Raw genomic sequence first — 23,379 nt, 5'->3', positions numbered from 1 at the left:
CACCATTTGTTGAAGAGGCTATCTTTTCACCATTGTATGTTTTTGGCACTTTTGTCCAGTATGAGATAACTGTATTTATGTGGGTTTGTCTCTGGTCTTTTATTCTTTACCATTGGACTACATGTCTTTTTGGGGGCCAATATGATGCCATTTTTGTTATTATAGCTCTGTAATATAGTTTAAGGTATGGTATTGTGATGCCTCCTGCTTCACTCTTCTTGCTAAGGATTTCTTTGTCTGTTCTGGGTCTCTTATTTTTCCAAATGATTTTCATGATTGTTTTTTCTATTTCTATGAAGAATGTTGCTGGTATTTTAATTGGAATTGCATTAAATCTGTATAATGCTTTTGGTAGTATGGCCAGTTTGACAATATTCATTCTTCCTATCCAAGACATAGGAAATCTTTCCATATTCTAAGGTCTTCTTCAATTTCTTTCTTTAGTGTTCTTCATTGTATAGGTATTTCACCTCTTTTGTTAGATTGATTCCCAAGTTTTTGTTTTTTTTTTGAAGCTGTTGTGAGTGGGGTAGTTTTCCTAATTTCTCTTTCTAAGGGTTCAGCACTGATGTATAACAATGCATTTGATTTATGGGTATTGTTTTTATATCCTGCTACTTTGCTGAATTCATCTATTAATTCTAGAAGTTTTATGGTGGAGTTTTTTTGGATCCTCAAAGTATAGAATCATATTGTCGACAAATAGTGATATTTGAGTTCTTCTTTTCCTATGCATATCCCTTTAGTTTCTTTTATTTGTCTAATTGCTCTGGATAGAGTTTCAAGGAGTATGTTGAATACGAGTGGTGAGACAGGGTATCCCTGTCTTGTTCCAGTTCTTGGGGAATGCTCCCAATTTTTTTCCATTTAGAATGATGTTGGCCTTGGGCTTAGCATAGACATATTTTACAATGTTGAGGTATATTCTTACTATCCCTAGTTTTTCTAGTGTATTGAACATGAAAGGGTATTGTGTTTTATCAAATGCTTTTTCTGCATCTATTGAAATCATATGATTTTTATCTTTAAGTCTAAGATGTGATGAATTACGTTTATTGATTTATGTATGTTGAACCAAACTTGCATCCTGGGATGAACCCCACAGGAACATGCGATTTGCCCGAATTTTATTGAGAATTTTTGCAACTATGTTCATCAGGGATATTGGTCTGAAGTTTTCTTTCCTTAATGTGTCTTTGTCTGATTTTGGTATCAGGTTGATGCTAGCCTCATAGAATGAGTTTGGAAGGGCTCCCTCCTTTTCTATTTCATGGGATAATTTGAGGAGTTTAGTATTAATTCTTCTTTGAAGGTCTTGTAGAACTCAGCTGAGAATCTGACTGGTCCCAGACTTTTCTTAGTTGGTAGGCTTTTTTTAAAAAAATATTTTTTAGTATTGATGGATCTTTATTTTATTCATTTATTTATATGCAGTACTGAGAATTGTACATGTGAGGCAAGCACTCTACCACTGAGCCACAACCCCAGCCCAGTTGGTAGGCTTTTGATACTGTCTTCTATTTCACTGCTTGAAACTGATCTGTTTAAGTTGTGTATGTTCTCCCTATTCAGGATGGCCAGATCATATTTCTCTAGAAATTTGTTGGTGTCTTCAATATTTTCTATTTTACTGGAATATAAATTTTCAGAATAGTATCTACTTATCTTTTGTATTTCAACAGTATCTGTTGTGATATTTCCATTTTCCTCACAAATTTTAGTAATTTGAGTTTTCTCTCTCCTTTTCGTTAGGATGACTAAGGGGTTGTCAATTTTATTCATTTTTTTAAAGAAAAAAGCTTTTTATTTTGTCAATTTTTTCAATTGTTTCAATTTCATTGATTTCAGCCCTGATTTTGATTATTTCGTCTTCTACTGCTTTTGTTGTTGATTTGATCTTCTTTTTCTGGTGCCTTGAGCTGTAATGTCAGGTCATTTAAATGTTGACTTTTTCTTTTTTAATGAATGAGCTTAGTGAAATGAACTTTCCTCTTAGCACTGCCTTTATAGTCAAAGACTAGTCTTGGAAAGATCTGGAAGTTTTAAGTAATGTATGTAAATGGTGGCTCAAAACCTTTTGACAATTTCTGCTACAATGCCTTATCCTTCTCTCAATCTATACCTATGGTCTCGTGGATGTTCCTTATGATCAGTTCACTGTGGAAGAAAAAATTTGAGCCACACTTACATTTCTCTATATATTGGCACCCATAAGAAAGCACTACAACCTTGCTTGGAGATGACCCTGAAGGATAGAAGTGAAGGTAAAACCTCCCAGTGAGCAGCATTTCAAGCACTACATCTTATTTTTCACTTTGCAGTCAGAGATAACAAGATGTGCAGATTTGTATTGATTCATTTGTATTTGCTAACAAATTGGATTAACAGTTAGGGACTTGGAAGAAACAGGAGTGTTAAGATTAGACACAAGGAAATCTAGAAAATAGAAGGATAAAGATCTCAGAGAGGGCATAGGCAGTGAATTTTTTTGTATCCAAAGGAATCCACTACAGAGAATGCTGTTAATAGTAAAACACACAAACTGATATGCTCTAAGGATATCAGTCAGCCTCTTTTCCTAGTCACTTAGCACTTGCTCAGTGGGCTGATGTTGGCAAAGATAGAGCTTGAGCTAAAAAATATGGGCTTCTCCTTACCAAAGCTGATCTTACTGTGCAGTGTATAATCTGTTAATAGCAAAGACCAATGGAACTCATAATAGGGATACAAATCAGTTACCTGGTAACATGTTGATTATATTGGATCACTTCCATTATGGAAGGGGCAAGGATTTATACTCACAGGAGTAGACATGAATTCTGGATTTGCCTTCTGCCTGTAATGCTTCTGTTTGCTCCACCATCCATGAAAGTCCTTAAATCATCATACAGTATTCCATACTTTGATCAAGAAACTCATTGCACAGTGAAGGATGTATAGGATCAGTCTTATGTCCATATAATTATCTGGTTTTATCACAGATAAAGATGCTAACAGAAAGTCAAATGGCTTACTGAAGACTAATTTACCACCACTTGGGAAATAATATCCCAAAAGACTGGGGTTCTGTCTTTATAGGCTTCAGTATAAGCTTTGAATGATAAGCTACTATATGGTGTTATGTACCTCACTGCAAGAATACATGGATCTGGACATTCAGAGATGGAATTGGAAGTGGTTCTTCTATTATATCTAGTAACCAACTTGTATGATTTTGTTTCACATTGTAGAAACTCTGAGTGGTGATGATTTATAGCCTAGGTTCCCAAGCGCCAGAGGAATGCTTCTACCAGAGGACATAAGAATGGTTCCACTGAATTGAAAGATGAGACTGCCATCTGGCCATGGTGAGCTCCTTATGCCACTAAACCAACAGGAAGAGAAAGGGGTTATTACAGTTCTGGCTACAGTAATGTATCAGGGGAAACTGAGTAATTGCTATATAAAGAAGGCAAAGAATACTATGTCTGAAACTTAGGGGATCTTTTGGGATGCCTGTTAGTCCTTCCATGATCAATGGTAAAGATGGAAAATGATAGCAACCATGAATAAAAGGTAGAGTTATTAAGATTTCAGATGCTTCAGTAATAAAGGTTTGGGTCTCCCCACCAGCTAAATAATGTCAAGAATGTGAAGTTCTGCCTACGGACAAAGAAACTACAGAATAGGTAGTGTAAGAAAGAGGTTATTGATATCAACTACAGCTTTATGACCAACTACAGAAACAAGGAGCACAGTAAAGCTGTATAAATGTTTATATACACACATACATATACACATATATGTACGTGTGTGTATATAGTATATATATATACACTACTTAGTGTGTCTGTGTGTGTGTGTGTGTGTATATATATATACACACACACATACATGCACTATTTAGTTTTTTCCTTAATATTTCATAACATTCGTTAGAAGTTAGCTTCACAATTTAGCCTTTTTTCTTGTAGTACTAAAGATTGTACCCAGTGATACTCTGAACTATATCCTCAGCCCTTTTTATTTTTTATTTTGAGACAGGATCTCACGAAATTGTGGAGGATGGCTTCTAACTTGTGATCCTTCCACCTCAGTCTCCTGAGGATCACTGGGATTATAAGTACGCACCACTGCACCCAGTTTTATAATTATTCTTTTTTTCAATTTTAATTTTTTAAGATGTAGATAGACCTTTATTTCATTCATTTATTTATGTGGTGCTGAGAATTGAACCCAGTGCCTCACACATGCTAAGCAAGCACTCTACCACTGAGCCACAACCCCAACCTACAATTATTCTCAATGCAATAGAATATTCAGTAAGATTCTGACTAAATTTGACAGTAATTACTGTAGTAATCAATGGATATAAAGGCTGCTGGGACTATATGTCTTCTCTATTTGAGGAACATGTGAGAACTTCTTCACTTGAACCAAGGGTAACTGCATCTCTGGCTAAAAACATAAAGTTGGTTCTGTGAATGTACTGAAGATCAAATGTGTGTAGAAAGGAGCATGTGGATGCAGATTAGCCAAAAGGGCAGACTGTGCCAGTAACTAATTTATTGATGCTCAGTTCCAATTTTACTGTTTGGACCTCATAGACTTTTTTTTTGCTTTTGCCTGCTGACTGATACTAAATTTGGCCAGTAGAGGGTGTTAGAGAGACACTATAAGGTCCAAATTGGAGAAGGTGACTCCCTCCTATTTCTGTGCTGCTTTACATACATTGCCAGGATACTAGTGTGTAGGAAGCCTGCTAGCAATATTCACAGTGGAAGCTTCATTTGAGTTCTCCAGAAAGTTTCTCCACCACGACAGTAATGGTCCTAATAACTCAAGTTACAATTTGCAGCCTCCAGCAAGATTCTCCACAAACACAGCAGAGTCCTCACAGTTCAGTGGCTTTTGCCCTGTGTTAAACTCTTCACCAACCAAGTGGTCCTGCCCATTCAGCTCTGGTGTGCACCCCCTGGCAGGCTTCTTCACCATATACAGACTGAGCCTTCTGGTGACGGCCACACCCTTTCCAAAAAGGTCTGAATATTCTTTAAATTCTTTGTTTGCTCTTCCTCAGCCTAAAGGTAGAAGTTGCTTTCTATGACAGCTACCTCTACAGCCTTTTTACAGTAGTTACCACCTTTTATTAGTTAATAATACTTTTTTACAAATAAATTTACCCTTTCAAATGAGTAGTGTAGTTTCTGTCTTCTAACTAGGCAGAAACTTATCTAATCTCTAAAGTGTGAGTGTACATATGGAGGGGAAAAAAGGCTAGGGGAAGACTGGAAAATTCACTGAGAGAGCAAAAAGAAGAAGCAGAGCCAGCAAAGGGAATAAGTTTGGAGCCAGTGAAATAGAAGGGGAAACAAAGGTGTGCATGAGTTCCAGAGACAAATGAAAGAAGAAATGATCGCTTATATCAAAAACTGCTATGAGGTTAAATAAGGTGAAGACAAACCAAGAGACTGGCAGGAAGTTCAAAATACAAATAGAGATAAAAGCCTAAGTGGAGTGGCTTGTGGAACAACTATTTTGAAGAGTTCTGCTTCAAAGGAGAAGCAGAGAAACAGAATAATACTGAGATCAATCATCACAGTTGCATGTTTTATTCAACTCTTATTCTGCTAGTTGGGTGCGGATAAAGAACATGTAGAAAGTTGAGTTAAAGCAAAATTAGCATAGCAGGTATCCTTTTATAGCTGAGCTCATTAAAAAATAAGGAAAATTCCCCAGGGATGAAAAATAGAAGGGCACCAGGAATGGTGGTACATGTCTATAATCCCAGCTGCTTGGGAGGCTGAGACCGGAGGATTAGAAGTCTGAGGTCAGCTTGGGCAGCTTAGTGAGACCCTATCCCAAACTAAAAGCAAAAGGGCTAGGGATGTAGATCAGTACTACAATCCTCTTGCAAGTTCTAGGGAAGAATCCTTCCTTGACTCTCTATAGTTTCTGGTGGTTCCCAACAATATTTGGTATGCCTTGGCTTACAGACACATTATTCCAGTCTGTGAGTCTCTCTCCATACTGTGTTTCTCCTATGTATCTATATGACTATGTCTTCACAGACATTAACTGTAATGCCCGTTCTAATCTTATGTGACCTCATCTTAACTTGATTATATCTAAGAAAACCCTATTTACAAATAAGGGCAAATATTGGGAGTTAGGACTTCAACCTAACTTATTCAGGGAAACAATTCAACTCACAACAAATGCAACAGCAAAGAGCTATAATTTCCTTCTATAAATCATAAATCTAAATACGATGAAAAATCAAACTGCATTCTTTAAAATAAACATTGCTTTGCTATCAAGAAAAGGGCTATAGTCCCCACATAAAAAGTTATTTAAAAAGATATTCTCAAAGCTATCAAATAAGAGATGGTATTATTTGATGACAAAAAAGTCAGAGGATGCAGTGTTGTGGTACACTCTTGTAGTCCCACTTACCCCAGAGGCTGAGATAGGAGGAGAGGCAAGACTGGGCAACATAGCAAAATTTCATCTCAAAAACAGGGGTTTCTTTAAAAAAGAAAGAAAAAGCCAGGGGAAATTTAGAATGGAATATATTTATCATTTTACTGTACTCAAACAAATATATAATGTACTCAGCAAGCACCTTTTAGATATCTGAGGAAATTTACACAAAATTAATTACTTTTGCAACTCTATGACAATGTCATTAACAAATATCTTCCAAATTCTCCAGTTTATTGAAGTATAAATTTTCAAATTAGTTTCTAATGATTCTCTGGATTTTAGAAGTGTCTGTGGTAGTATCTCCTTTTTCATCTCTTAATTTTATTGATTTGGGTTTTCTCTAGCTTTTGTTAAGGATTTATCAATCTTTTTTTTTTTTTTGTACTGGGGATCGAACTTAGAGGCACTCAACCACTGAGTCACATCCCCCGCTCTGCTTTGTATTTTATTTACATACAGTCTCATTGAGTTGCCTAGCACTTGCTTTTTTTCTTTTTATTTTATTTATTTTTCATGTATTTAATGTGTTTTGTTAAATTTTTATTTATTTTTTATTTATGTATGACAGCGGAATGCATTACAATTCTTATTACACGTATAGAGAATAATTTTTAATATCTCTGGTTATAAACACAGTATATGTACTGTGTCTTCATACCTATACTTTGGATAATAATGACCATCACATTCCACCATCATTAATAACCCCATGCCCACTCTCTTCCCCTCCAACCTCTCTGCCCTATCTAGAGTTCATCTATTCCTCCCATGCTCCTGCTCCCTATCCCACTATGAATCAGCCTCCTTTTATCAAAGAAAATATTCAGCATTTATTTTTTTGGGGATTGGCTAACTTCACTTAGCATTATCTTCTCCAACACCATCCATTTACCTGCAAATGCAATGTTTTCATTCTATTGCTGAGTAAAATTCCATTGTGTATATATGCCACATTTTTTTATCCATTCATCACAGATCAATACTTTCGCTGAGAAGAAACTTTTTAGTTTGAGTCCCATTTATTGATTTATCATCCCATTTATCGATTCTTCATTTTAATTCTTGTGGCATATGAGTCTTATTTAGGATATTGGGGCCTAATCTCACATGATGGAGATTAGGGCCTACTTTTTCTTTTTTTTTAATATTTATTTTTTAGCTTTCGGCGGACAAAACATCTTTGTTGGTATGTGGTGCTGAGGATCGAACCCGGGCCGCGTGCATGCCAGGCGAGCGCGCTACCGCTTGAGCCACAGCCCTACTTTTTCTTCTATTAGACGCAGGGTCCCTGGTTTTATTCCTAAGTCCTTGATCCATTTTGAGTTGAGTTTGATGCATGGTGAGAGATAGGGGTTTAATTTCATTTTGTTGCATATGGATTTCCAGTTTTCCCAGCACCATCTGTTGAAGAGGCTATCTTTTCTCCAATGCATGTTCTTGGCGCCTTTGTCTAATATAAATTAATGTAATTTTGAGGGTTACTCTGTGTCCTCTATTCTGTACCATTGGTCTACCAGTCTGTTTTGGTGCCAATACCATACCATTTTTGTTACTATTGCTCTGCAGTATAGTTTGAGTTCTGGTATAGTGATGCCACCTGCTTCATTCTTCCTGCTAAGGATTGCTTTAGGTAGGTCTCTTATTTTTATTGCTTTAGCTGGGTCTCTTATTTTTTTCTGATGAATTTCATGATTGCTTTCTCTGTTTCTATGAGGAATGTCATTGGAATTTTGACGGGAATTGTATTAAATCTGAATAGTGCTCTTGGAAGTATGGTCATTTTGATAATATTAATTCTTCCTATCCAAAAGAAAAGTAGATCTTTCCATCTTCTAGGGTCTTCTTTGATTTCTTTCTTTAGGGTTCTATAATTTTCATTATATAGATCTTTCACTTCTTTCATTAAGTTGATTCTCAAGTATTTTATTTTATTGAGGCTACTGAAAATGGGGTGGTTTTCCTCCTTTCTCTTTCTGTGGATTTGTCACTGATATACAAAAATGCCTTTGATTTATGGGTGTTGATTTCATATCCTGGCACTTTGCTGAATTCATTTACTAGTTCTAGTAGTTTTCTGGTGGAACTTTTAGGGTCTTCTAGGTATAGAATCATATCATCAGCAAATAGTGCCAATTTGAGTTCTTCTTTTCCTATGTGTAGCCCTTTAATTTCTTTCATGTGTCTAATTGCTTTGGCCAGTGTTTCAAGAATTATGTTAAATTGGAAGTGGTGAAAGAGGGCATCTCTGTCTTGTTCCAGTTTTAGAGGGAATGCCTTCAGTTTTTCTCCATTTAGAATGATGCTGGCCTGGGGTTTAGCATATATAGCCTTTATGATGTTGAGATATGTTCCTGTTATCCCTAGTTTTTCCAGTGTTTTGAATTTAAATGGGTGCTGTATTTTGTCAAATGCTTTTACTGAGTCTATTGAGATGATCATATGATTCTTATCTTTAAGTCTATTGATATGATGGATTACATTTATTGATTTCTGCATGTTGAACCACCTTGCATCCCTGGGATGAATCCCACTTGATCGTGGTGCACTATCTTTTTGATATGTTTTTGTATTCAATTTGCCAGAATTTTATTGAGAATTTTTGCATCTATGTTCATTAGAGATATTGGTCTGAAGTTTTCTTTTTTTTTGATGTGTCTTTGCCTGGTTTTGGAATCAGAGTGATACTGGCCTCACAGAATGAGTTTGGAAGTGCTGCCTCTTTTTCTGTTTCCTGAAATAAATTTGAGAATATCGGTATTAGTTCTTTAAAGGTCTTGTAGAACTCAGCTATGTATCTGTCCAGTCCTGGGCTTTTCATGGTTGGTAGACTTTTGTTGGTGTCCGCTATTTCGTCACTTGAAATTGATCTGTTTAAATTGTGTATATCATCCTGATTCAATCTGGGCAAACTATATGACTCTAGAAATTTGTTGATGCCTTTGATATTTTCTATTTTATTGTAGTACAAGTTTTCAAAATAATTTCTAATTATCTTCTGTATTTCTGTAGTGTCTGTTGTGATATTTCCTTTTTTATCACATATGTTAGTGATTTGAGTTTTCTCTCTCCTTCTCTTCATTAGCATGGCTAAGGGTCTGTCAATTTTATTTATTTTTTCAAAGAACCAACTTTTTGTTATGTCAGTTTTTTCAATTGTTTCAATTTCATTGATTTCAGCTCTGATTTTAAAAAAAATAAATGACAGGGCTGGGGATGTGGCTCAAGTGGTAGTGCGCTTGCCTAGCATGCGTGGGGCACTGGGTTTGATTCTCAGCACCACATAAAGACAAAATAAAGATATTGTGTCCACCTAAAATTAAAAATAAATATTAAAAAATTAATGACAGTGGAATGCATTACAAATTTTATTACATATATACAGCACAATTTTTCATATCTATGGTTATATATAAAGTATATTCACACCAATTCATGTCTTCATACATGTACTTTGGATAATGATGTCTATCACATTCCACCATCCTTATTATTTCCTGTCTTCTGCTGCTTTTGTTTTTGATTTGTTCTTCTTCTTCTAGGGCTTTGAGATGTAGTGTTAAGTCATTTATTTGTTGACTTTTTCTTCTTTTAAGACATGAACTCCATGCAATGAACTTTCCTCTTAGAACTGCTTTCATAGTGTCCAAGAGATTTTGATATGTTGTATCTGTGTTCTCATTCACCTCTAAAATTTTTTAATGTCCTCCTTGATGTTTTCTGTAATCTATTGTTCATTCAGCAGCATATTATTTAGTCTCCAGGTGTTGGAGTGGATTTTATTTTTTACTTTATCATTGATTTCTAATTTCATTCCATTATGATATGATAGAATGCAGGGCAGTATTTCTACTTTTTTATATTTGCTAAGAGATGCTTTGTGGCAGGTATATGGTCTATTTTAGAGAAGGATCCATATGCTGCTGAGAAGAAAGTATATTCTCTCATTGAAGAATGGAAATATTCTATATATGTCAGTTAAGTCTAAATTACTGATTGTATTATTGAGTTCTATAGTTTCTTTGTTCAGCTTTTGTTCAGAAGATCTATCTAGTGATGAAAGAGGTATGTTAAAGTCACTCAAAATTATTGGGTTGTGGTCTATTTGACTCTTGAACTTGAAAAGAGTTTGTTTAATGAACATAGTTGCTCCATTGTTTGGGGCATATATATTTATAATTGTTAAGCCTTGTTGATGTATGGTTTCCTTGAGCAGTGTGTAGTGTCCTTCTTTATCTTTTTTGATTGACTTTACTTTGAAGTCTACTTTATTTGATTTGAGGGTGGACATCCCTGCTTGCTTCCACAGTCCATATAAGTGGTATGGTTTTTCCCAACCCTTTACCTTCAGTCTGTGAATGTCTGTTTCTATGAGATGAGTCTCTTGGAGGTAGCATATTGTTGGGTCTTTTTTTTTTTTTCAATCTGCTAGTCTATGTCTTGATTGGTGAGTTTAGGCCATTAACATTCAGGATTATTTTTGAGATATGATTTGTATTCCCAGCCATTTTTGTTTATTTTTGGTATTTAACATGACTTGGTTTCTCTTCTGATTAGATATTTCTTTAGTATAATCCCTCCCTCTGCTGATTTTCATCATTGTTTTTCATTTCCTCTTCTTGAAATATTTTGCTGAGGATGTTCTGTAGTGCAGGCTTTCTCGCTGTAAATTCTTTTAACTTTTATTTATTATGAAAGGTTTTTTATTTCATCATCAAATCTAAAGCTTAGTTTTGCTGGTTATAAGATTCTTGGTTAGCATCCATTTTCTTTCAGAGCTTGGTATATGCTGTTCCAAGATTTCCTGGCTTTGAGAGTCTGGGTTGAAAAATCTGCTGAGATACAAATTGGTCTCCCCCTATATGTGATCTGATTCTTCTCTCTTGTGGTTTTTAAGATTCTATCCTTATTCTGTATGGTAGACATTTTCATTATAATGTGCCTTGGTGTAGATCTATTTTAACTTTATACATTTGGTGTGCTATAAGCCTCTTGTATTTGGTTTTCCAATTCATTCTTCATGCTTGATATTATCACATTGAAGAGATGTGCATTCCTTTTCCAATTCGTTCTTCATGCTTGATATTATCACATTGAAGAGATTGTGCATTCCTTTAGTTTGAAACTCTGTGCCTTCCTCTGTCCCAGTGACTCTTAGATTTGGTCTTTTGATACTGTTCCATAATTCTTGGATGTTCTGTTCATGGTTTCTAACTTTCTTCACTGTGTGATCAACCTTATTTTCCAGGTTGACTTCAAAGTAAAGCCAATCAAAAAGGATAAAGAAGGACACTACATACTGCTCAAGGGAATCATACACCAACAAGACAATTATAATTATATATGCCCCTTTGTGTTCATTATCTGATATTCTTTCTTCCAAGTGATCTAGTCTGTTGGTTATGCTTTCTATTGAGTCTTTTAAATTTGATTTATTGTATCCTTCATTTCAAGGATTTCTGACTTTTTTTTCAGGGTCTCTCTCTCTCTCTTGAAGCAATCTTTTGCTACCTGTATTTGCTCTCTTATCTCATTGTTGGAGTGATCAATTTTTGCCTGTATTTGCTCGTTTAGGTCATTCTTTAATTCACAGATAATTTTAATTATGAACCTTCTGAACTCCTTCTCTGATATTTCATCAACTTCGATGCTGTCCATAGGTTCTATTATTATAGTGTCCTAGTTTGTTTGGGGCACTTTCCTCCCTTATTTTTTCATGTAGTCTGTGTCTTCCTTTCTTGCAGTGTGGATCTGAAATATTACAGTCTCTTCCCTATATTCTTGTAGTACCTGTGCAGATTGTCTGTATCTCACCTTGATGTTGGGCTTCCAGACCCTGCTTGTGTCCCTCAATGAATGCTACTGCATCCTGTGTCTGGGTCCTGTGTAAGTTGGAGTGGGTGGATCTGGGCTGCTGGGCTTGACCTCCCCTGGTAGTCCGCTGGTCAGAAGGGGCAAGGGGCCAAAGGCTAGGCTCTGGTGGTGTCTGCCCCGCCAGGGGATGGGTAAACCAGGCCTACTGAGAGCCTGGATCCCGCATGGGCCAGTGTGGGTGGATCTCCTTGACTTTTTTCTTTTTTTCTTAGTTGTAGTTGGACACAAAACCTTTGTTTTATTACTTATTTTTATGTGGTGCTGAGGATCGATTCCAGGGCCTTGCACATGCTAGGCAAGTACTCTACCACTGAGTCACAACCCCAGCGTTAGTGCCTCACTTTTGTTGAGGCTGGCTTTGAACTTGCAATCCTCCTGCCTCAGTCTCCTGAGATGCTGGGATTATAGGCATGCGCCACTACACACAGCTAGGATACAAGTTTTTAATGGGAACTATCCAATGTGTAATTACACACAAAAGTTATAATATAAGTCTGGCAAATATTTTACTTCACAGGCATTATAAACATTAAATCATGCATATTTACACTTTTGCTTATTTTAACTGGCTTCCATAAACTTGTTTGCCAGAAATTTTCCTAAGAACGGTCTATTTTAACCATAATGACTTATTTTTATAAAATGTTAAGGCTCACAACTATGATACTTATATATACATTTGCTAAAGAAAAGAGTATTTGCTTACTGATTCTTTCAGAAAGGGATAACTGTGTCTTATAATATTTAATTCAGCATAACTTTGGTCATCTTGTTATAACTCAACCAGTATAAAATCAATACATATGCCTTCAAGTTAGGAAAATCTATTACCCTTTTTAATCAATGATGAACATAATAAAAATAAAGGTGATGATAGAAAAAATATTCTTTAAAAATACAGAATCATGAATTTTGCCTACAACTTAATTCAGAGATCTAGTCATAGAAGAAACCACTAATACTAGCAGACAATTTTATTTTAGCATTGATATAATACATAATTACAGATTCAGAAAATACAACAAATCTTAAGCTGAATAAATAAAAGTAAACCCATATGCATGCACAATGTTATTTAACTATACCTATATAACAATTAAAGAAAGTGGCAGAAAACAGAATGCTTTCAACCAAAAAAGTCTAGAAGAAGTTCTATTAATATTTAAGAATGAGAGTAAAATATCAAGATATGTTCAGACTAGTGGTATACCATGGGCAGGATGAGGGTAAAAATTCACTCCATGTGCAATACATAGCCAATAGAGAAGTTAAACACAACAATAATAAATGTGAATAACCATCACTGTGTTTTGGACCATTCCCAGCAGCCTGCCCTAAGTATGTCTCTGGTTCAGATCAGGGAAACTGAGGGAATTTTTAACAAACCTTCATTAGAGAAACTCTAAGGATATATTTTAAGAGGAAGAAAACTATAAAGTAACAAGTCTGAGATGCAGGAAGAAAAGATGAACAAAGAAAGTATAGGTATAAATAAATCTAAATAAATAATGACTGCATAAAAGAATAATAATGCCAACTGAAGGTAGTTGTAAGAGGAAAAACACCAACAGAGAATGAAACTGCTGGACATCAGTAATTAAAAAATGGGGGAGTAAAGTGACCAGAATTAGACTATTCTATAGATTGTGATACTTCAGTTTTTGATCTGAGTGTACATGTTAAATATTTAATAATAACTCTAAAAGATGAGAATAAACACTAAGTTTCAAGTCAATATAAGGAAGTAAAAAGAAATTAACAGAATGAATTACAAATTCATGCTACCTAACTCTAATCTGGCCTTTACTATGGCTAGTCAATCCTTTCCTTCATCTATTGGCTCTATCACATTTCTTACAGTAACTTGTTCCCAACATTTCCAGGGAAAGTCCTCCTATGGTTATCTCGATTCTAGAAGATAACATTCTCTACCACTCAAAAGAATTTCAGAGCTCTCTGTAAATCTCCATCTGCCCTAGGTTAATAACAACTTTTTTTTTTTTTACCAACAACTGAACCATTTCTCTCTATATACTACCAGTTTCATCTGCCTCTTACAAATATACTCAGTTTTGTTTTATCCTCAAACAGCCTTCCCTTACCTCTGCTACCTCTTTTAAAGTGAAGGCCTTCTTTCTTAGTTTCCAGTTCTAAATTACATATAATCCATAATTGCAAGGGGGAGAAAAACTTAGTTTCCATTTACTCCCTATATTCTCTCTTCTAACATGCCATTGAAAAATTAGCTGGGTTTAGGAATGATCATAGAAGGTTCCATAATGCAAAGAATGGGCATAATTAATTTTCTTTATGCGCACCATGAGTAAGTAGACACTGAATAAATATTTAAAAAATTTTAAAGTCTTTCATGTACCTAACTATTGCTTTTTTATATTTATAAAGGTTAGAAAATGGCTATAACTTAATCTATGTTCAAGTCTTAGAGCCTCTTACCCTTTTTCAGTTTCCGGACAGCCAACATACAATGACTAGGAGAGAGATCCCATATTCTTAAGGTTTTATCATCACTTACAGTAGCACAGATCGGCAGATAAGGATGTGTAGCCAAACCCCATACCTCTCCTTCCATGTGTCCCTATAAAGAAAACAGTATCAATTTAACCTAAAAATATATGCATGACAGGAGCTCTACACACCTGGTTACCAGTAAAACTGATATTAAAAAAATTAAAAACCCAACCATTTAAAGTTTGGAAATGGTTTCAAGGAGATACAACAAATGAAGAAACATTTATTCATAAAAAAAATCTGCTAAAATTTGGTAAGAACAGTGAGAATCTATGGTATTTAAACTGAGATCCAGTGCTTTGTCCCTCCTCCCAAAACTTCATGCTGGACTGATACAAACAAGAACACCTGGCTATCTCCACCATTCCCAGCAGAAGAGCTGTCTTCCCAGTGAGGGTACCAAGTCAGGCATTCCTTATCTTGTCTAAGCTGTCAGTTGTGGAGGCTGAATTCCTGGTGAGCAGACTGACAGGCAGAAGTTCCCTTCTCCCCAGCCCCTACGCCATATGGAAACTCCACCACTGGTGTCCTAGTGGAAACCCAAGAAAACCTAAGAAGACCTTAGACTATTGCCCTTTCTATCTTTACCAAACACTCAGCCTTAAAGCCTGTCTTATTCTCAATTCAAGAGCCCTGACTCAGATATTTTCCCTGAAGGGAGAAGCAAGTCAAAACAAACAAACAAACAAAAACAAAAAAAGTAAAATAAACAAATTAAAAAAAACAGCTCCTAATCTCAAAGAATTGACTTTATTTATAGCAAAGCAGAGAAAAGTTAATGACTAGGAATTCTCTCAAAAACAGTGGAGGGATGGAAGTGTCAGTGTATGCCTGTGATCCCAGCTACTCAGGAAGCTTAAGTCAGGAGGAATTGCAAGTTCAAGCTTGGGTAACTTACTGCAAACCTGTCTCAAAATAAAAAGGACTGGGGATGTAGCAAAATGGTAGAGCTAGCATGTTAGGCCCTGGGTTCAATTTCTAGTAAAACAACAACAAACCACCACCAACAAAAAAACCCACAAAAAAACTGTGGAGGTTGTGATGAAAAGTAAACAGAAGGAGATTTATAGAATCATATGACATATGAATCTAAACTAGAGACCACCTAGTTTGTCCAAAGGAACCAGAGAATTCTCAGAAGTAGCTAGGAGGATCTTTGTTGAAGTCACTACAAACCTAGGGAAATGTTCCTTTAAAGGAGTCAAATTTGATTGGTTTAGTCTGTGGAACAATTTATACTTCAAGAAAGTATTGAAAAGAATAGAGCAGTCAGTCAGTAATTAAAGGAGTTTAACAGTTAAGTGTGGTCAAGGCAAGAGACAAAGTACAGGTAATACTTCCTACATGATTTTATAAAGCCGTTTCACTCTGATACCAAAACCAAACATCACAGGAAATCTACCAAGACATCACAAGAAATCTATAGACTAATATCCCTTAAAAAGGTGGATTCTAAAACCCTCTACAAAATCCTAGCAAACTGAATTAAACATATGGAAAGATTTTTATACAACTAAGAATGCAAGATTGCCAAATTAAAAAATCAGTTAAGATAATGTGTCACATTAATAGAACTAAGGACAAAAACCATATGATCATCTGAGTATACATAGAAAAAGTGTAAGATAAATCCCTCCCTACCAATGTTTAGAAAAAACTAGGAATAAGAAGGTGATTTCTCAACTGAGTAAAGAGAATCTATGAAAAAGCCATGGTTACATTATACTTAATGGTGGAAAGCTGAATTCTTTTTCTCTAAGATTAGGAATGAGACAAAGGTGTCTTTTCTAACCACTTAAACTTTAGCCAGGACAATAGGGCAAGAAAAAGAAATAAAATCCAATCAGATTGAATACAAGGAAATAAAACTATCTCTACTTACAGATGACATGATCTTATATATAGAAAATCCTAAATAATGTACTTATTAAACTATTATAATAAATGAAGTCAACAAATTTATTGGATATAAGGTCCTATTATAGGCTATATTATAGGCTATGTATGAAATCAACTGTCTTTCTCTACACTAGTAATGAACAATCTGAAAACAAAATTAAAAAGAACTGTATAATGGTATAACAAATAATAAAATACTTAGAAATAAATTGAACAAAATAGGTATAAGACTTGTATACTGCAAATCACAAAACCCTTGTGAAAAAAAGAAAAGGTCTAAATAAATAGAGAGCTATCCCATATTCATAGGTAGGAAGACTTAATCCTGTTAGGATTAATCCCTAAACTGATCTACAGACAGTGCCGCTACAATCGTCATATTTTTTTTTAAACATTTAACATTTACGTTAGGTATAAACATTCCCACATTTTTAATTAGTATAGTTTTATGGAGAATTTCTCAAAGACTTCTTGATCTTCTTTTCTCCTCTAGATGATCTTAAAAAATCTTTCTAGAATTTGTGAAAAATCTCATTAAAGTTTGAATTGTAATCATACTGAATCATACTGAATCTATCATTTATTTTTTCTTGGATAGTTTATCTACAAAATTCTGGGTTACTATGTAGTTGTTTTATGTGAACAGCATGTTTTTTTTAAATATTTATTTTTTAGTTTTAGGTGGACACAATATGTTTATTCTATTTTTATGTGGTGCTAAGGATTGAACCCAGTGCCCTATGCATGCTAGGCAAACACTCTACTATTGAGCTACAACCCCAGCCCTGAACAGCATGTTTTATGTCATATTTTCAAACTTGTTATTGCTGTTACATAGAAATACTATTGATTTTCATATGCTGATTTTGTATCTAAACATTATTTCCAACAATTTTTCAGTTTATTCTTGATATACAAATTTGTTGTATCTAAAAATACCACCATTGTCCATTTATTTCTAGCACTTACACCTTTTATTGATTTGTTTTACTGAATTGGCTAAGGTTTTACCCATATTGGACAAAAATGGTAATGTGGTATCTTCCCTTGTTCCTGATTTCAAAATAAAAAGACATTGAAATCTTAAATTTATAATAAATTCCCCAAATAATGAAATTGGATGGGTATATAGCTTAGTGGTTAGAGCACATGCTTAGCATGTGTCAGGCCCTGAGTTTAATTCCCAGCCTCCCCCCCCACACACACAATGTATTAAAAACAATTTTAAATCCCAGTGCTTGAGAGGTCAAGACAGGAGGATCTTGAGTTCAGAGCTTGCCTCAGCAATGGCGAGGCACTAAGCAATTCAGCAACACCCTGTCTCTAAATAAAATACAAAATAGGGCTGGGGATGTGGTTCAGAAGTTGAGTGCTCCCGAGATCAATCCCCAGTACCAAACAAAAACAAAAACAAAAAAATTTTAATTGGGAGGTCATTTAGGCTGGGACAGCTTCAGTGCTTTAGGTGCCTATGTAAGATAACCAAAGCCCCATGTACAAAATAAAGTGAAACTAGATACTTTACCAATCAGAAACAGCCAACTAATCTCTAATTAAGGTTTTCCCACTCTAACCAATCAACTAGATCTTTGTTGTCCACATTGTCTGTAAAAGCTTGATGCCTGTGCTCCTGCAGCAGATTCTGCTGAACCTCTTCTGGTTTCAGATGCTGTCCAATTCATGAATATTTTAATGTTCAAATACACTCTGCTAATTTTATTTTGCCTAAAGTATTTCTCTTAATAAATATCATTTAGTACTTCTTAATTTTTTTTATAATTATGAAACTGTGGTTTTTAAAAATTCCATCTCTGAATTCATCCATCAGAGGGTACTTGTGCTAATAATTCCCAAGATATCATAAACATATTAAACACAGAAAAATGAGTGTATAACCGTATGATAAAATTTTATTGTTAAAAACATTTATTATGACTCCATTTTTAATTTCAAAGGCATTTATAAACTGAAATTGAGTAAGATAGCATTAATTTAATGTTTTATCATTTGCATATTTATTCTTTAATGTCATATTAATAATATAATAAAGCATTAAAGAATGTGCAGTGTTCTCATCTATGTGTACTTTTTGCTATCTTAACAAGAATGAAGTGAGGGTTAGAAGAGAGATAACTGAGTATTAAGAAAGAAAATAATTCTTTTTCAGAGTAAAAGGCAAACCAAAGTTTGATTACTATATAGAATTGCATAAGGACAGTTTTTCATCAGGATAGAGCCAACCTCACTATGTTTTACAGTGTTGATCTATTTCCCTCCTTACTTTTCAGAAAAATATAATACACTAAAGAAATGTACATGTAAAAACCTTATATGCCACTCTATGGAAATGTTAAGGGCCATATGGCCAACAGCTATTGCTGGTATGTTTATATTTCTACTACACAGATTTTTATATTTCTGATTTTCTGTTTTATTATTGACATACTTTGACTAATAAATGTTTTTAGCAATAAAATTTCATCATACAGTTATACACTCATTTTAAAAAATATTTTTATTTATTTATTTTTAGCTATAGTTGAACACAACATCTTTATTTTACTTATTTATGTGTATATGGTGTTGAGGATCGAACCCAGAGCCTCCCATGTTCGAGGGGAGTGCTCTACCACTGAGCCACAACTCCAGCCCTCATTTTTTTTAAGTTAGAAACTAACAATGACTCATCTACAGAGCTTCACAGAAAAATAACTGCCTTATGTTAAACAAACATACCTTAAATAGATAAAATTAAATCTGAAATGAATGTGCTGGGCTAAATTCTTTACAGCCAGTTTTTCTATTGGTTTATTTTGTAATAAGAATTAACTCAAAATATTGGCAATTATTCCATATGAGAATATGAATATTTATTTACTGATATTAGTGATAACCAAATTAAAATTTTTCTTTACATATTAACAAATATTTCCCTAATTAATATTATTTTTCACCACTGTCAACTTTTCTTATGTAATGAAAGAATAAATATTATGTAAAGAGAAAAAAGCATATTAGTATTTCAAAATACCTGGACCAGAAGTGTCACTGGGCCACTTTTATCCACTTCTAATATTTCACCATTCTTTGTGCCAACTAAAATATGACCATGGCCTAATGATATGGCACGTATAGATGGGTTATCTTCCAAGAGAAGACCTGAAATGTTAAAAGGAGATGTTATTATATGTATGAAGTTATTAATAAAAGGACATATTGTGACACTATTATTTTTTAAAATATTAATTTTTTAGTTATAGGTGGACACAATATCTTTCTTTTATTTTTATGTAGTTCTGAGGATCAAATCCAGTGCCTTAGGCATGGCAGGTAAGCACTCTACCACTGAGCCACAACCCCAGCTCGTGACAGTTATTTTGACAATGAACCCATACAAGGTTGATTTCTCCTGTATTTCAAGAATACACTGTAGTTCCTTCAATCGATTTATTAATTTCAAAAGAAGTACACAAATATAGTAGAATTTTTTTATTGTTTTTGTTGTTGTTTTAAGGTACTGGAGATTGAACTCAATATTCCACATATGCTATGTCAGTGTTCTATCACTGAATTATACCCTAACCCCTGACAACTCTTTCTTTACTTCTGTGTTAGCCCTTCCTCATCAATCTCCTGCCCCTCTTAGAACACTTACACTATTCTGATTAGCAATTTTAATTCAATGTAAAATATATTCTTTTATGTCTACTGTGTCCTACACAGGCTTCAGTGATATATTAGAAATATGACAAACCTAACTCCTCCCCTTAATAGCATACAGTGAGGAAAACAGACCCTGTGTTAGGAACATATTCAAAAAGGAGCATAGAGCAAGGAAATTTCACCTTTTTGTGGGGAGGTGAGGATAGGGAAGTCATCCTAGAAGAAACAGTGTTTGAGATTTGAAAAATGAGAATGTAATTAGGAAATGGAGGAAGAGGGAAGAATATATTCTAGGCAAAACTAATATGCCGAAAGTCTGGAGGCCAGACAGAGCATGGCACAGTGCCTTAAAGGAAGAAGTGCATTGAAAATAAAGGCAAAGGGAAGAAGGGCCTGTGAGGTAAAGTAGCAGGGTCAACAAAAAGCCCTGATCAAAAAAAAGCCAAGTCAGAAAACAAGTTCCTGGCTGATGATAAATATGATGCTCACATGGAAATTTCCTTTGAAAAATTAAAAATATTAAAAGTTAATATTGATAAAATTGTACTTGGCTAATATTTTATTACATGTATCTCAGAAAACATATTTTTGAAAGAATAGCAATGATTCTGGTATCAATTAAGTCCCAGTTAAATCTGATGCCCATTGAATAAAGAAGGAAAAATATATTCCATGTGGTCCACCTCAGTAGTCAAGTTAACTAATGAATAATTGATCTCTTTTTCTACAAATAAATTAAATCTCAAATCACCTTTGGATCCTGGGGCCAAAGCAGCTCTTTTTATAGCATAGGTCTTGAGACATCTTTCAAAGGAGTCATCCCAAAGAGCTACTATACCATCTTTTCCTCCAGTTACAAATCCCTATGAAAATAAAATATTCAAATTATTAAAGATTTAAATATTTAAAAAAATAATAACCTCCTTCATATTGGAAAACTCTAGAGGAAAGACTACAGACAAAAGTTACAGCTTGCAAATAACAGGAATTAGATAAGAATCCATAACAGCTTTTAAAGAACTGACATTAAATCTGTAAAAATACTTAAAATAATAAACATTCTACTATTAGTATAGGATACTGATAATACTAATACTAATTTGGAATTATGAGTTAGATCATAATTTTTGACAACTGGTAAGGGATTAATAAATATTAAGTTAAACATTTTTTCAAAATGTTGACCTATTTCAATCTGTGTTTATGAAGTTGAAGAAAGGAACAAACCAAGGTCAAAAGACCCTGTCCCACAGACTATAATTAGGTAGTCCAGCCAAGAACAGCAGGGTTCCTATACTTCTGAAAATGCTCTATATGCCATGATCAGATTGTGTTTAATTTGAAATCTCTTTAAGTTACTTACTTTTTCCAGTGCATGCATACTGAACACAGGCCCATCATGTGCTTTAACTGTTTTTACAAGGAAGACATCTCTCCAGATACACACATCTCCTGTGGATGTTCCAGAAAAAGCCATCTCTTCAGTCCATCCATACACTGCACACATCATTGTGTCATTTTTCCCCAATGTGCCTATGTAGCCTTTTCTTCCAATCAATCCTCCCCCTGGTTCATAAAAAATATTACAAAAGTACCACTTTCAAAATATACACAATTATAAAGTACAGTTTCTTTTCTACTATTGTTGTTTGAGTAGAAAGACATGTAACAGTAAGAAGAATTAAAAAGAGAAATATGGATCTCTTAATCAGCAATTCAGATACCACCTTGCATGGTGTATTTTAGGCCATAGATTTTTTGATAAATAAGACATGGCCTAAGTCAGTATTAATCAGTCTTCATCATTTTTGATAATATTTTACAAAATTTTTAGTATGACATATTTAAGAATACAAAAGGTATTTTTTGTACCAATACAATAAACACCTGTATCCTCTATCAAAATACGAAAATATACCAAACCAAGTGACATGTCATGCCAATCCTATATCCCTTCTTCACATACTACTATTCTGAATGTAAAGTTGATCATTCTCCTGTATTCCTTTATACATCTTATTATGTATTTATTAATTCTTGAGTCATGTGTCATATGATTTTTCATATTTCAAAATTTTCTATAAATATCATCTTATATGTTTTCTTTTGCAACTTGCTTTATTCACCAAGGATTTGTCAGTTTTATACAAGTTGATTTTTACTTCTAGAAAACATTTTCATAACTATGGATTCATTTCATTACACAAACATTCGTTTATTCATTTATTCATTTTTTATTAACAAATATTTAAGTTGCTTCTCATTTTTGCTATTGAAAACAAATCTGCCTTAAACATTCTTATGAGGATCTCTTCTATACAATTGTAAGAATAGCTCAAGGAATGAGTAGGAATAGTCATAGAATAATGTGCAAAAGAAGCAATTTAAATAAGAGTAGCCCCAACTCTTCTTTCTAAATTTTTCTCCCAATTCAACATACCAACTTCCACTTCCATTAACAGTGAAAAGAGTTTCTGTTGTTTCCCACATTTAGGAACACTAAGGTACTGTCAAAAAATGGAATGTGAAATATCAAGTGAAAATTTTATTGTGGTCTTAATTTACATTTCTGTTAGCATAAATGAATTTGATCATATTTTCATATTTTTATTTGTTATTCATCACCTATTGATATCTTTTTTCCACTTTTCCAATTCATTTATTTAAGACATACACATGCCATACACTGTTCAAGGCACTGGAAGTAGAGCTAAGAACAAAACAGACAACAAAATTCTCTGGTTTTGTGAACTTTATATAGACAGTTAATGAATATGACAATTAAGTAAAATGTACAATAAATTAGGTAATGATGGGTGCTTTGGAAAAAATGTAAGCCTAAAAAGGATATAAGAAGTTTGAGGAGTCCATTGTAAGGGTGTGAAGGGAAAGCCTTATCACGATGGTGGTATCTGAAGTAGAATTGAAGGAGGTAGCAAGAGCAAACTGAGG

At 34.2% G+C, this 23,379-nt stretch overlaps 1 protein-coding gene across 4 annotated transcripts in view; it reads right to left on the bottom strand.

Annotated features, from left to right (window-relative positions):
* Positions 1-23,379, bottom strand: part of Eml5 (EMAP like 5) — a 175,489-nt gene that overhangs the window by 62,308 nt on the left and 89,802 nt on the right. For all 4 annotated transcript variants that reach the window (XM_026400970.2, XM_077799819.1, XM_077799818.1 and 1 more), the window contains exons 18-21: positions 21,791-21,993; positions 21,179-21,290; positions 19,796-19,923; positions 14,791-14,932 (exon numbers count right to left, since the gene is read on the bottom strand). In XM_026400970.2, the coding sequence (XP_026256755.2) occupies positions 14,791-14,932; positions 19,796-19,923; positions 21,179-21,290; positions 21,791-21,993 (585 nt within the window). The remainder of the gene's footprint in view (positions 1-14,790; positions 14,933-19,795; positions 19,924-21,178; positions 21,291-21,790; positions 21,994-23,379) is intronic.

Source organism: Urocitellus parryii, chromosome 6, assembly GCF_045843805.1.
Source record: "Urocitellus parryii isolate mUroPar1 chromosome 6, mUroPar1.hap1, whole genome shotgun sequence".
NCBI classification, from domain to species: Eukaryota; Metazoa; Chordata; class Mammalia; order Rodentia; family Sciuridae; genus Urocitellus; species Urocitellus parryii.
Note: the sequence above shows the minus strand (reverse complement) of the source record. Positions and strands in the feature narration are given on the sequence as shown.